The sequence below is a fragment of the Cheilinus undulatus genome, linkage group 9, assembly GCF_018320785.1.
Source record: "Cheilinus undulatus linkage group 9, ASM1832078v1, whole genome shotgun sequence".
Lineage (NCBI taxonomy): Eukaryota > Metazoa > Chordata > Actinopteri > Labriformes > Labridae > Cheilinus > Cheilinus undulatus.
The window spans coordinates 40,262,253-40,277,032 of record NC_054873.1 but is presented as its reverse complement, the minus strand read 5'-3'; the positions used below and the strand labels follow the sequence as shown (position 1 = coordinate 40,277,032).

Genomic DNA, 14,780 nt, shown 5'->3' with positions numbered 1-14,780 from the left:
CCAGATGCAATGTTAATGCCGTGCGCACCTGTACATTACTTATACACGCTTAAATCAGGAGTGATAAATATATTCAAGCTAACATCATTTGAAATACATGCAAGGATGCAAATGTTTTAGAACCAAATTATAATAATGTTCAATAATTGTGATCTCAATATCAGTCAAACAACTATGATCATGTTTTTTCCATGATTGAGCAGCCCTATGTTGAGGACTGACCTGTCTGTCTGAAATCTATTCCTAAAACATGTCAGAATATTAGGATATGCACACAAAGCTGAAATATTTCTTCCCCCATTTTAGCTCACGTAGGTCCAGGGCGATCTGTCTGAAGACAGTGATGTCATCTACGGAGTAACTGGTCTCATGGCAGCTGGAAGACTGCTGATGGTTCCAACCGGGATCATTTTGAGTCTCGCTCAACGTTGCTATTGCCGACAGGATACCATATTCACTGATTCCCAAGTCCACAAGGGGCCCTCGTACCTCTGACAAGCACTTCTGTTGAAGCAAACCCAACATATCAGTGGGTATTACTGTTATTTACTTTAGTAAAGGGACTGCATCCATATAGTCTTTCAAGTCTTCAGATCACTGAAAACATTTATAATACTCCACATTCACTCATTTGCCACCTAATCAAAGTTTAATACTAACAGCCACAAGGGTTATTGAATTTTAAGCTTACTCTGATAAAGTTAGCCCAAGTTCATAACATCGTGAAGTTAGTGTTTAGTGGAAAGTTTGAAGTGTTCAACTGTTACAACAGGCAATCTTTAGTCCCTTCAAAAGCTGATGAACAATGTACAAAGAATAGTGAATCTTGACACATCTAAACAATTACCATATTTCAATGCCATGATGTCGAAGGGGATCAGGAACAAAATGCACAACAACCTTGATTTTATTTATTTAGGTTCACTTGCAACAAACAAAACAATTTACAAGATTAATGTGAAATTTCTGAATTTCCAAGGTCACTGAAAGGGTGTAGGCTGGAGCTAAAGCTTATTTAAAACCTACCCCTCTTATCTTACAAAAGCAAAACCATCACAAAAACAAGTGCATAGCAAGCACAATGCTGATGCACTGTCGTTAACATTCATTGGTAATAAATGCATAATAACATATTTATTTTAACTTAAATTTTCCATAGTGTATTTCAAAACCAAATCATTCTTACACAGTCTTGTGAGTCTTACCAAAGTTCTGCATGTTTCTACATTTTCAGAAGAATTCCACAGATTTACCCCTCTAACTGACAGACAATGAGATTTGACATTTGTCTGCAACTTTGGTTTTTGAACAATGAATATTACTTATTACTAGGGGTGTAACGTTACGGAAAAATTTTGGTTCAAAGTCACGGTTGGGTACATTTTCAGTACAGTAATTAAAGCGAATAAATAACACATTTAGGTTTTTTTTTATAGTTATATTAAAATAAAAAGGCTGAATAAATTACATTTAAATTTTTAATAATGCTGCAACCTCCTTCCAAAAGGTCTTCAATTAACAAAAATATTAAATACATGTTTGAATTACTAGGTTATTTTAATTGATATTTTGACATATTTATACCCATTCTTTAAATGCTAAAATTTCCCAGCCAACTTGAACACAGCGACACTGCTGAATAATGCCAGTGCTACTGTTGTCATCTTTGTCCAAAGTTGTATTTTACAGGGAAAAAATATGTTCCTTAACAGGAAACACTTTTATCTGGGAATATTCGGGCTGTTGCTGTCGTTTGCTGTGGTTGTGTGGTTGCCAGGATAGTGTGACAGTGAGTTGTTCTCTGTTTTTCCATCTGTGTATGAGCTTCGTTCAACATGCATTCGTTCAGTACACGTCTGTACCGTACCGAGAGGCCCGTACCGAACGGAAATGGTACAAATACACGTACCTTTACACCACTACTTATTATATATTTTATTTATTTTATATTCAGTTGCAGAAATTGAGGATTAGTTGGTTCACAATAGGGTTTTTTACTTATAATTTGTATGGTTTTCTTTTATAACAGAAAAACAGAGTTTGTATTCGTTATAGAAGTCTTTCCCCAAACCTCTACACAGTTGCTCATGTGCAGGACGATGAGTGAGTAATAGAGAGTGTACAAAGATTTCTAGTTTAGGAAACCTTGAGCTTTCTACAAAATTGCGATGGATCTTGACATTTTGGCTGTGACATAGTTTATATGAGATTTCTGATTTAATTTACTGTCAATGATTACACCAAGAATTTATTTTCACACACTGTTTCAATTTCAAATGAATCTTTTCTAATCTCATAGCAAAGGTCTGATGCCCGGTTTCCAAAAATGATGCATTTTGTTTTACCAAGGTGAAGTAACCATTTATAAGCATCAAAACAATTCAGTACCGAGAAGTTGTTTTAGATGTTCACCTACAGAAGATCATTGTATCACCAGCAAATAAAATACAAATAAGTGGCTGAGAAACCAGGCAATCATTAATATACAGTATGAACAACAAAGGTCCAAGTACTAAACCCTGCAGCACTCCAAACATTACTCTTAAAGGTTTGAGTTTGTGTTGTTAATGTGGACAAATTGGTGCCTTTCCTCCAAATAGCTGGTTAGGCAATCATGAGCCAGTCCTTGGACACAATATGTCTGTTATTTAAACAATAATAATTTGTGGTCACTGGTGTCAAATGCTTTTCTATCAATAACCCCACTGTATATTCATTTCTCTCAGTAGCATTTGTAATTTCTTCTATGAAATCTATTAGTACAAGTGAAGTGGTTCTGTTTTTCCTGAATCTATATTGTTGTTCACATAGTATGTTGTGTTTGTAAATGAAAACATTTAGCCTTTTAACAATTTTTTTTTTTTTACAACTTTTGAAAAATCGAGATAACAGAGAAATGAGTCTATAATTTGAAAATGTGTTTATCACCTGATTTGTTAAGTGGAATGACTTTGGTTATTTTTATTCCTTTAGGACATTTTCCAGCCATGAGAGATTGATTACAAATAAAAATTAAAGGTGCTACAATACACTCAATATTTTCTTTAATCAAGGACATATCAAAACCATTTCAGTCCGTTGATGTTTTTACTTTTTAGTTTTGTGCTACAGACTGTAGAAAGATTTAGACAAACCCTGTGTGACGTCAGCCATCTGCTTACAAGAGGTGAACTCAAACTGCTCTTGAAGCTAATCCGGGGCAGTTTCCATATTGAAGTCATGGTCTCAACCAAACTTTGGATCAACATACCGCCCACTAAGCGCTACTTCCTGTCAGCTAGCTTTCCCATTGACAGAAACGCAGCTTCTGCCTGATGAGCTATATGTCAGTCAAAGGAGACCTGCCAATCAGTCGGCAGTGAGGTTATTCCTAAATACAATCAACACGATTGTGGTAAAAAATCTGGCCTGAGGCCCTTTACCGCATGTCTCTTCCCCCAACCGTCTCTGTTACTGATTCTATCCACTGTCCTCACCTATCTAACAAAGGCACAAAAATGCCAAAAAATAAATCTGAAAAAAAAAAAAGAATTGCTATTTGTTCATTCTCCTTTATCAATACATTGCTAGAGAAAAAATAATGTGGGTAGTTTATTTTACCTTTATCCTTTATAATAATTTCATTTAAAACTCTCCATGTATTTTTAATGTCAGACCGGTTTTTTCCACTAATTTACTATAATACATTTTTTGCTGTATCTTATAATACTTGTTAGTTTATTTTTATATTTCTTATATCTGTTTTCGGCTTCTTTTGTTCTTTGTTTTAGGAATTCTTTAAACAACGTATTTTTCTTTTTACAAGCATTTTGGATTCCCTTTGTTATCCATGACTTGTCCACATATTTACTGTTATCCACTTTAAAACCTACAGGACAATGTTTGTTGTACAAGTTGGATATAATAGAAGTATATTTTCTTTAGGATTCATGTACATTTTCCATTAAAAATATAATTCCAGCCCTGATCCATTAGTTCCTTCCTAAGGCTATCAATAGCATTATCAGTTACATGTCTTACAAATTTTCTTGTTTTTTTTTTTTTTTAGCTCTACATTATTTTCAATGTCAACATCAAGGGCTACAAACACAGGCAAATGATCAGTAATATCATTTATGAGTAAACCTCATATAAATATACCATCAATAAGAATAGCTTTGTTTGCTGTTATACTACTTGGACAACTGGGGCAAATTGGGGCTTGGTGTCCCCACAGCCAAATATCAATTCCAGTCATAAAGCCTGAACATTTTACCGAAAAAGAGTATTAAGGATGACAGGCATGCAGTGCATGAGGCTATGTCCCATAGGGTATGTATGTCCTCAATTTTATTTACCTTCATTGACTCTAATGTACACTAATTTATGAACCCTTAATGCCTTATAACTATGTGGCACTTTTCAAAATCTTTTATTTCAAATCTGCAGCTTACTCATTACAAAATTACCTATGTTAGGATGACACACACCATTCTTTCATTTCAATTCATGTTACTGTACTTCATTTTACCTGGTAGTTGAAGTCACTTTTTTCTTTCAGACTGTCAATAGCAAGAAGACATTTCCACACTCTTCCACGAAGGCTTGGAGGAATACCCAGTTTGATAAATCGCTCAATCTGGCAAAACAAAGAAGGAAAGCACAAGATGGATTAAATGTCCTACCCTTGCCTAGGAGACTTTTTAATTTTATGTCAAGTGTTACCTGGCTTCTGCAGATAAAGCTGGCTCCATTCCAGTAGCTGAGCAGCTCACATAGTTCTTTTACTCTCACCAGGCTCAGCTGGGGATAGCTGTCAAGGACCACACAACATGGTGAGCTTTGGTGGATTCATAACATCAGCAGTGGACTATTGGGTTCAAAGAGGATCAAAGTGTCTATTTTATTAGTGTCTACCAAGATTATTTTCATTGAGGCAGATATAGACTAATTAATACTGTTTGATGTGCTTGAGGTTCTACACCAGGGAAAAAAGGGATATGCTTATTTTAGTGAACTGGGCACATTCAAGCTTCATTTTTATGGATTAACTGAAAGCTATTCATTTTCTTGGCAAATCTTTTGAAAACTGTTTAACAGTCAGAACAGCCAAATCATAAAAGCAGTAGGCTAAGTCACAAATATACGAGTCCAGCTATCTTACTAAAAGATGTACGTTTTGTGACTATAGTTTGGCCTAACCTGTGCAGAGAGGCTATCGGTAGGCTAGTTTGAGCACAGAGCAAGACATGCAGAGTATCTTGTGCAGAAATCACATTATGGAGCATTTTTAAAAACTTGGGCTTAAAGCATGTAGAGCAGTGGCCTGTCTTTTCACTGCGTCATGTCTTGGCTACTTATATAGTAAAGACTATACAACCAACAATAAGGCTACTGCATTTAACTTTGGTCGTCACTTCATGAAAATAAAGCATAATAAGGTTGAGTAATAGCATAAAAAATGTAATATTAGCGTTAAAACAGTCTAAATATTGGCCAAACGGTCAGACAACGTTTCAGAAGTTGTTAACGTTACCCTTTCACCGCACCTGTAGTGATGACATCGGTGGTTAACTTTTTGTTCCTTGCGTTTCGAGATTGCAAAACCGAATTCATCAAAATGCAAAATGTCACTGCGTTTTCTAGTTGTTGAGCTTCTTCTGCTCGCGTTGCTACAGTTTGTCCTTCTCATACTCATAAAATAAGAATACTGTTATAGCTTAACCTTGTTTTTTTTTTCAAATCACCCGGTTCGTCTCAACGTTTTGTCGACTGTGACCACTGGCTCAACGGTCACAATGAACCAGCCCCCTTTCATGCGTCATCGTTTACTAGCGAGGGCGGGGAGGGGGTTCACGTGTAGATTTAGCCACTATGAAAAGCAGTAGAGATCTTAGTCGTGTCATAACGAATGCAGGGTTTATTGAGAATAGCCTGCACAAATTTATAGCATTACACTCACCAGACTGACATCCGTGCTGGGCAATGACGCCGATAGTGAGTAAGAACTTCAGTTTTCATAAGCTTGGAGATGATGTATTCAGAATGAAATAGTTTAAAAGTTGCTCAGTGTTTTTCTCTAGCCACTAGTCTGATGTGGCGTCCATACAAGTTCCATTTCCCCACAACACAATCAAAACCTAGAAAAACTTTCTGAGGCTGTCTGATTTCAAACTTCTCAGGATCGGTGGTTAGGAAGAACAGTGTTGACCTGTTTCTCTGTCTGCCTGTGTGTGTGGGCGGGAGCAGTGGCGGTAGGCCAATAGAGGGCGCCGGTGCACGGATGACTGTGAAGTCAGCTGCTGAAACACCGAGCCAGTCTACATTACAGCCGTCTGAAGCAGGTAAATACAATACTTATTCATCTGTCTGTTTATTTACCATAAACCGTTGTTTGATAAGAGCTACACCAGTTGACAGTGTGTAACAGCTTTATTTTGTCCTGTCATTTTGGTTGAAGCTGATCAAAGGAGATCATCCATCAAAGTTTTTATATTTTTTTGATAATTAATCATTAATATGTTTTGTATTGTCACATTCGAATTGAGTAGACCCCAGTTAAAGTAGCTGCTGCAATGCAAAAGTAAATGGGGATTTAAACAAACAAACAAACAAACAAAAAAGTAACAAAAAATGGTATTATAAATATTGTTGAACTCTGTTAAATATTTGGTTAGACTGTGGTGCCCACCAGATCCATTTGTGAACAGGGACTAGTTGGTGTTTCTAATTTATATCAGCTTATGAGTATACACAGCATACTTTCACCATAGACTAAAAATTGAATGCATCTGTCTTTGAATGAAATGAGAATATGTTCAACTGCACACAAAAGGAGAAAAGGCAGTTCATGAGGAGAAGTTAGTTGTGATTTTATTTTGAGTTAATTTAGACTCAAGTAGTTTGAGCACAAGTTGGTCACTCAGTCTGTCCCTCTCCTCTCCTCTCTGCAGACAGTACATCTGAGCAGCAGACAACTAGACCACAGAGGACACTGGGACCAGGAGGACAACAGAAGGTAGCTACAGAGTTAAGGTAAGCTTTAATATCATTTACAGTGTTTCAGCAGATTGCCAGTAAGCTGAAGTTTATGTTTGCGTTCATTTTTTCACCTAGAATAAATGGCTAGCTACATGTTTGAATATTTGTTTTAAAATTTCTATACTTGATTCTGATAAATAAAAGTGATTAATCAGGATCAATATTGTCATAAAACCCTTGTCTTAAATCTAAGGTAAAAAATGATCTGATGTGTCTTTCACAGGCATGTGGTACCATCTTCATCCATATCAAGAAGCTGTTCTTCTTGACACACCCCCTTATCAGCATAACTCTGCTGCATGGAGAAAAGTTCCTTTAAATCCGGAATGCTGCAGCACCTAAAACTCCTGCAGCAGTGCACCCTGTTAAAAATGTTTAAAAAATGGCAAACTATGAGCTGAACCCATCTTCTTGTATGGACAGTCACCTTCAGAGCTCTCTGACAGAAACACTAATGAAAACAGCGGAATCTATGAGGTGGTGTCTGCTCTGAAAACAATGGAGACTTTCTGGAGAGATGTAGAGTTATCCAAATGCTCAGGCTCTGTTCTTCATGAAAAATATTTGTATCTCTGCAGGAAGGATCCCTCTACAAACCAACATTTCTGACCTAAATAAGAGGGTTAACAAGTGTTTTTCTTCTCATAAGGAAGAAGGAATATAATCACAAATCAGCTGAAAGAAATTTATGAAGGGTCTCTCAGTATATCAATTCTTGTCAATAGTTGTCTCCAGATTTATTTGTTCAAAGTAGCTATAGCTAAAATTTTTATTTATTTGTTTTTCAAAATATTTTTGGAAAGGGAATTGGTAAATTCATGTATCTTGTTCATTGTCTAGCCCACAGATTCATGTGCTTTGTTGAATATTCTGCTGATTAAGCCACAGGACGGGACAGCAGATTGTGTCTTTGAGAAATGAGAAACATTTCTGAATTAGAAATTAACTGGAAGGTCAGGATCTCTGCATCTCAAAGCTTTTTGATACATGCTATTTATCTATCTATTTATGTGCCATTATTGGTAATTTTACCACATGTTCATTTACATGCTACATGTATCTTATTGAATCTCCCCTTGATGTACATCCTGACAAGTTTTTAAAAGTGTTATTAACTTAATTTCATGTATGAATAAAATGATTGTTGTACATTAAGCTGAAAGGAGAATTGTTATTTTTATACTTCACTTTTATGACTATAGCTAAATGACAGACAATGTGTTCTATAGTTAAATAGATATAGGACAGCCCCACCCGTCTATGATATGTTCACCAGCTGCCAATGGTAGCTCCCATTCTAAAGAAAAGCTGTGATTTTCAGCATGTGAAGCAACTGGATGCACCTGTGGAGTGTATCACCTTTAGAGCAATCACCATATATTCTCACTTTACAGTGAGGAAAGTACAAAATGAACTGTATATCTGCAAAATCGTTTTGTCTCCACAGCCTAGGTATGATTAAAAAAATATTTTTCAATCAAGATTGTAATTTGACGACCTTATACAACTTTTTTGTGTTTAAGTTCACATTTATTTGCTAATATTTATTAACCAAGCTGATAATTTAAGTATCATATGTAAATGATATTTATATGAGGCTGTCACAGAGCTGTAATTATTTTTGTTATACCTATTTTTCTACCTTTCTGCTATTTTCTTCTCTGTTGGAGAAACTCTAGTGTCTTAAATGTCCTCCCAGCAATTTTTCACCTTGAACGGTCTTTTATTTATGTTTTTTCTACTATCTTTAAACTCAGAATGCATTCTCATAATTCTGACTTTTTTTTCCCTCAGAATTATGGAGATGAAAGTTGGTTTCAATTTTTTTTTTCAGTAGCCTAAATACTGTTCTGTAAATATCATTGACATTTACAACTTTAATTACCTGATTGGTAAATAAGTAAATAAATATTTGGGTAGAGCAAGGAAGGACTTACACAGGTCAAAAGGTGTGAAGACAGAGCTTAGAGCATCAAACTCAGAAAAGTTTGACTGCATTTTTCATGAAGGCCATTACACAATAACTGATTTAGTCAGGATACATCTGATACATGCTGTACAAGTGGTTTGAATGTTAAATATTATACCTTTAGTGATATGTCCACAGTGGTTAGATAGACCCAGAATAAATGTTCCTCAGAGAGGCTTTAATGGGAAAAATGTAAATGATTCACTGAGAGTAAGTGAAGAAAATTTACATGATTTTTTAATGTTCTTTATTGTGCTGATTCAAAGCATAAAGCCTACATGATAAATGAAATGCCTTTGGTTGGACATGAGCTTGTGTCTATCATGAATTACAGTGTAGATGCTGCATCCGTTGCCAGCAAAGGCTTACTATACTAAACCACAGTGGAAAATAAGCTTCTCATGAAACCTCCATGCTTCTAAAGGATACACTTTTTTTTTTGAAGAGATAACAGTAATTAAACTATTTTCCTGTTTCTACTTTATATATTGTTTGGTATCCATCGTCCCAAGCATACAGCTGTTTCTCTCCAGGGTGGTAGTGGATGCTGCTGTGACTTGTGTAGCGCTTTGGGAAGAACATCACAGGACTCTCATCACTGAAGATAATTTGTACAAAAAAAAGAAAATGTTGAATTATTAATCACTGTCACTCAAAAACACTTTTGATATGAAAAATATTTATGTAGGCAACTGTATGTTTATGATCATTCTATCTAATACAAAACCTGTGGATGGTGTCATGGATGTCATAGAGACACTGTATGGTGGAACGTCCTCCATAGCGTGTGTTGTATACCACATAGAGGGCTCCACAAATTAGAAAGGCTCCTTCAGCGTCACGGCTTCTACATTGTGTGTCCCAGGTGTACTCCACAGCTAAAGTTCCTGAGATAGAAGGTATTTTCATTTGTGAAGTCATGTAGGCCATGTATCATCCAGATGTAGGTATATAATATGTATGCAGTACTTGTGCAGGGGTGTAATTATGTTGAAAGCTGATGTGTTCTACCTTTATCCAGTTTGGTAATGACAAGGTTTCCTCCATACTCAGGGTCAGCATGGATTACCCACAGTCCAAGTTCATCCACAGCCATGTCAAGGTAGGTGTTTGGGTTAAGACTGTAAACTGGTAAACGACCTGCTCCTGGTAGCAGTGTGCTGTCCACCGCCGTACCATTAAGTAGGTCTACCTTTTTTGTTGGGACAGTTGAAAATGAACATTTTAGGATGCCAGCTTAGTTTCACAGGTGTTGTAATGAAAGAATAGGGTAGGTACACACAGACAAGCATGCACATATGGTCTTCTGTGATAGACATACACTATAAGGAGAAAAGTATTTGGCCACTTGTAAAGTATGGAATTCAGGTGTTTCAGTCAGATCTGTTATGGCAGGTGTATAAAATCAAGCACCTAGCCATGCAGTCTTAATTTGCAAACATTTGGGATACACATTGGGTCGTTCTGAAGTGCTCAGTGACTCCAGGCATGGCAACTGGGATGGATGTCTCCTTTGCAATAAGACTGTTCTGCAAATTTCGTCTCTTCTGGATATTCCACAGTCACGGTAAGTGAGATTATTTGAAAATGGAAGCATTTAGGAACAACAGCAACTCAGCCACAAAACGGAAGGATGTGTAAAATCCCACCTTGAGTCAACAACTGCCAAGCTGCATAGTGCACCAACACTCTGCTGATTCCATAGCTGAAGAGTTCTAAACTTCCACAGGCATTAATGTAATTACATGCTGCTGCACTGCTGCATGCAAGTCTTACATCACTAAGTCCTATGCCAAGGGTCATATGGAGTGATGTATAGCACAACGATACTGGACTGTGGAGCTGTGGAAACTTGTTCTGTGGAGTGACAAATCATGCTTCTCTGTTTGGCAGTCAGATGGGTGAGTCTGGGTTTTGCAGATCCTGGGAGAACTTTACCTGCCTGGCTGTATTGTGCCAACTGTGAAGTTTGGTCGAGTGGGGGCTGTTTTTAAGGGTTTGGCTAGGACCCTTACTTCCAGTGAAGAGCAGTCTTAATGCTTCAGCATGCCAAGACATTTTGGGCAATGTTATACTTCCAACTTTGTGACAGCATTTTGGGACAGGCCCTTTTCTATTTTAACATGTCTGTGCCCGAGTGCACAAGGCAAGGACTACATGGTTTGACAAGTTAGGTGTGGAAGAACTTGACTGGCCTATAACAGAAGTTGGGAGCCTTGAGGCCTTTTCATCCAACATCAGTGCTCTACAGAATGAACGGGCATAGAAATTCAAACAAAAACACTCTAAGACGAGTAAAGGCTGTTACAGCCAAAGGCTGCAAAAGGGGGACCAAACCCGTATGAATGCACATGTATTTGAATATAATGTCACTGTCCCTACCAGTGTAATGGTCTGGAGCCAAATACTGTTGTCCATATAGTGTATAGAAGACTACATCAATGCTGGAAGTTCTAATAAAAACGCAGGTTACTGGTAGCAGGTAAGGGATCACTAATGTATGTTTTTCAAGGCAATCAATGGCTGTTTCATTCAGAATAGAAATGTCAACCTTAGATGAACTTATACTGAAAGTAAGGTATCACCTAAGTCAGCAGGCCTTATAAAACTACAGTTCTGACTAGTCAGCTCTAAATAATGCATTGTAATCAGCAGTCAGCTTTTGTCATAAAATGTGATGTGATGTCAGTTTTGATATGACAACTAAAATATCAGACATTTATTTACTCTCTTATGTATTTTACAAATATGGTGCTACTTAGAATTCCTTGGGGAAGCATTTAAAAAGTTTTAGTCTGAACTTTGGTCACTCACCTTCAATATCTGGTTTGGTGTATCTGCCTTGTGGTAGTAGAGGAATCCTTTGTAGACCACATGACCTGTCCCCTGCCAGGGAAAAGGTAGCTTCAGAACCCTGGCTGGCTGTGTGGTGTTTCTTTCTGTGAAACTGTGGAGAGAAGGATATTCCAGCAGCGTCCTGTTGCGAAGTCCACTGAGCAGGTAGACCTAGGAGAATTACAGTTATGACTCTGAAGTGAGAAAAATTTGTCTTGTACAAATCGGCTTTCCCTTTTTTATGCATTTAAAAACTGTGATATTACTGGCATAATTATAGATTTTCATGAAGAATGTGTAGTTAGAGATCAAGGGGCAAATAAGTCAAAGTTGGCTGGACTGTTACGAGACATAATTTAACAGTACCGCACTTAGAACAAAGTACCAAAGATCAGACAGATAGCTTTTCTGACATATAAACAGTCCACTACTATGACTAATGACTTCATAATGCTGCTACTGTATCTTGGTCATTTTGTGATGTAGTTCCTAAATCTTAGTAGCTCATAATGCAACTGATGAATTTGGGTTACTCTTTCATTTAACTGTCGTATTTTAGGCACTATTTAATGCTGCTATTGTGTACTGGTCATAACATATCTCTTGCCTTTCCGTATTTCTATATTGCTGCTTTTGCATCTTGCTTATTTTATAATGTAGCTTCTAAAACTTGGTAGCTCATAATGCTACTGCTTAATTTTGGTTACTCGTTTACTTCAATGTGGCATTTTAGGCACTACTTAATCTTGCTAATGTGTAATGGTCATGACATATCAATTGCCTTCCTATATTTCTATATTGATAATGCTGTACCATGGTCTCTCATAGAACAGGGTTTATTTATGGTTTTATTTATCTAGTGTGTTAGGACTTAGCCTTTAAAATACATATTTGAAAATTTTAGACTATTTTCTTACCTTTATACAATTTGCACATAGTAGGACTTATTTATCATCCTCTAGAATGATCACTAGTTTGGTTTTTGTACTTTGTCTTGTCAACTGTGGTCTTGACAGGTGTCTGCCCTTGTTATTGGTACTTTTATGTATGTTTTGTGTCAGTTTTATATGGGATAACAGATGGAAATTAGCAACTGCTAAATCTGGTGCAACCATGTTTTCATTTACTTTGTATGAATGATCAATGTCATTGCACACAGTCCCTTGATAAATAAATAAACTACACTAAACTACTAAATAAATGTTTATCATAGTAAATGTGCATCATGTACAATTAAAAAAAACTGACCTTCACTGATCCTTCAGAGGGGTCCTTGAACCAGCAGCCATTGGTATCTCCTGCCTTCTTTACAATCTTGAGAGACTTGATTTGACTTAGGGTTGTGTGGCAGTCTGTAGGAATTGGTAAGAAGATATTGAAAATGTGTTTTTAATTTTTTGAATTCAGCTTTATCAAAATAAAAATTGAGAACAGTATTTTTTCCTCTGGTTTTATTTGTTTGGCTTCATAATCAGTTAATTCTTAACCATAATGTCATTCCAATATCAGAAGGATGTCATCATATCAGATTTGTCTATATACTTGCATACAGGCACTTCTACAAGTATGGACATGTTGTTGAATTATCAGGTGCACTTCCAACCCTTTTCTACTTTGATCCTGGCTTTCTTTTGCAGCTGGTCCAGCTCTGCAGCCTCTATCTGTTGTTCCAGCAGTGCCTCTTCCATCTGAATATCAGACTGGGTGGGAATCTTATTTTCAAGATACTCCAGCTCTCTCTCCACTCGGTCTACACGAACAGACACACTGTCCACCTGACTCTTCATCTCTGATCTATGAGAAAACACAGCAAAATTCTTACAGAACCCACCTATCTTAAGAAACTGTTGTAGTTCCTCTATTGTTCAACATGAATAAGGAGTCATTTTTTCAAACTGCAATTTTCCATTTTGGGCAGATGTCAGAAGTATTTTTCTCTCTGTTAGGCCTACCTCAGAACATTAAGAGTAGAAACATAACCCCTGATATCAGAGGAGAGGTCATAGGTCTTCTGGGTGACACTCACTGTGCTTTGTTCACATGCATTCAGACGCTCCTGAGGTTCACACAGAGGGAAAATGTTAAATACACAGTGAGAGCAATTACTTGTAAATACATTTCTTCTCAACTATTAATATAAACACAGATGAAGGTAACTCTGATAAATAACACTGCGATCAATAGCCTTCATTAGATTGAAGTTAACGTTGACATTCTCGTTTTATGCATTGTTGTTGGATGAGAAAGGCAGTCTCATGTAATAAACAAGATCACCTACCTCCAACAGAGCCAGTCTCCTCTCCAGGTACTGGAGTATGAAGGCATCCTGGGAAGATCCCTGGCTCAAAACTGAACCAACATTCAGACAGATACAAAAGAAAAGGATAGGCAGCACTCTGCCTGACATTTCCAGGACTTCTTTAAATAATGCAGCACGAAAACTTTGCTGCTGCTGCAGTCAGAACCTCAATATATCTGTATCTGAAATACCCTATCAGTGATAATCAGACCCCTCCTGAGATTTTCCAAGCTCCACAGAAAAAATACCACAAACCAAAAGTACACAAATCAGTTTAAAATAAACAAAAGAGAGTCGTAACAGGACTGCTTTGTTTCCTCCTGCTCTTCTCAGTAAGCGTTTAGTCACGTTATAGTTGTCTTTCCAGATCTTTCTGTCTCTAATCATTTGTTGCGCCAGTGGATTTGGATCCAAGTAAACCTCACCCACAGTCCCTCCCAGCTCCTTCCTCTTCCAGTCTCTATGTCTGTCTCTCTTCCTCCATCTTTCCCTCTGGAATTTCTGTATTTAGAGTATGAGGGAGAAACCAAAAGAGGAGGGGATAAAGACAACAGCCAGAAACTAGAAAGAAAAAAAGGTTGCTTTTATCGGACCAGCCTGTTTTTTATTGTAATACTCTCCAGATGGGACCCTGACACGTCCTCACTTTTAACACTG

At 37.1% G+C, this 14,780-nt stretch overlaps 2 protein-coding genes and 1 long non-coding RNA gene across 4 annotated transcripts in view; 1 reads left to right on the top strand and 2 right to left on the bottom strand.

The window, feature by feature from the left end:
• Nucleotides 1-5,752, bottom strand: part of si:ch211-266k8.4 — a 68,132-nt gene extending 62,380 nt beyond the window's left edge. Inside the window, exons 1-4 of the mRNA XM_041795192.1 lie at nt 5,516-5,752; nt 4,705-4,792; nt 4,511-4,618; nt 312-504 (exon numbers count right to left, since the gene is read on the bottom strand). Of these exons, the coding sequence (XP_041651126.1) occupies nt 312-504; nt 4,511-4,618; nt 4,705-4,792; nt 5,516-5,595 (469 nt within the window). The 5' untranslated portion in view covers nt 5,596-5,752. The remainder of the gene's footprint in view (nt 1-311; nt 505-4,510; nt 4,619-4,704; nt 4,793-5,515) is intronic.
• Nucleotides 5,753-5,871: 119 nt separating this feature from the next.
• On the top strand, nt 5,872-8,084 carry LOC121514639. 2 transcript variants are annotated; one of them, XR_005992317.1, is made up of 4 exons: nt 5,872-5,976; nt 6,162-6,323; nt 6,933-7,014; nt 7,244-8,084. It is a non-coding gene; the product is annotated as an uncharacterized LOC121514639 (long non-coding RNA). The 2 variants fall into 2 exon arrangements; XR_005992318.1 differs by having other exon boundaries at nt 5,889-5,976; nt 6,229-6,323.
• Nucleotides 8,085-9,219: 1,135 nt separating this feature from the next.
• Nucleotides 9,220-14,571, bottom strand: olfml1 (olfactomedin-like 1). Its single transcript, XM_041795931.1, has 8 exons — nt 14,103-14,571; nt 13,777-13,880; nt 13,428-13,618; nt 13,073-13,176; nt 11,804-11,995; nt 10,001-10,181; nt 9,717-9,876; nt 9,220-9,587 (listed from the first exon to the last, which is right to left on the bottom strand). Exons 1-8 carry the CDS (start codon nt 14,229-14,231, stop codon nt 9,452-9,454), a joined length of 1,197 nt encoding a protein of 398 aa, XP_041651865.1. The 5' UTR covers nt 14,232-14,571; the 3' UTR covers nt 9,220-9,451.
• Nucleotides 14,572-14,780: the final 209 nt, after the last annotated feature.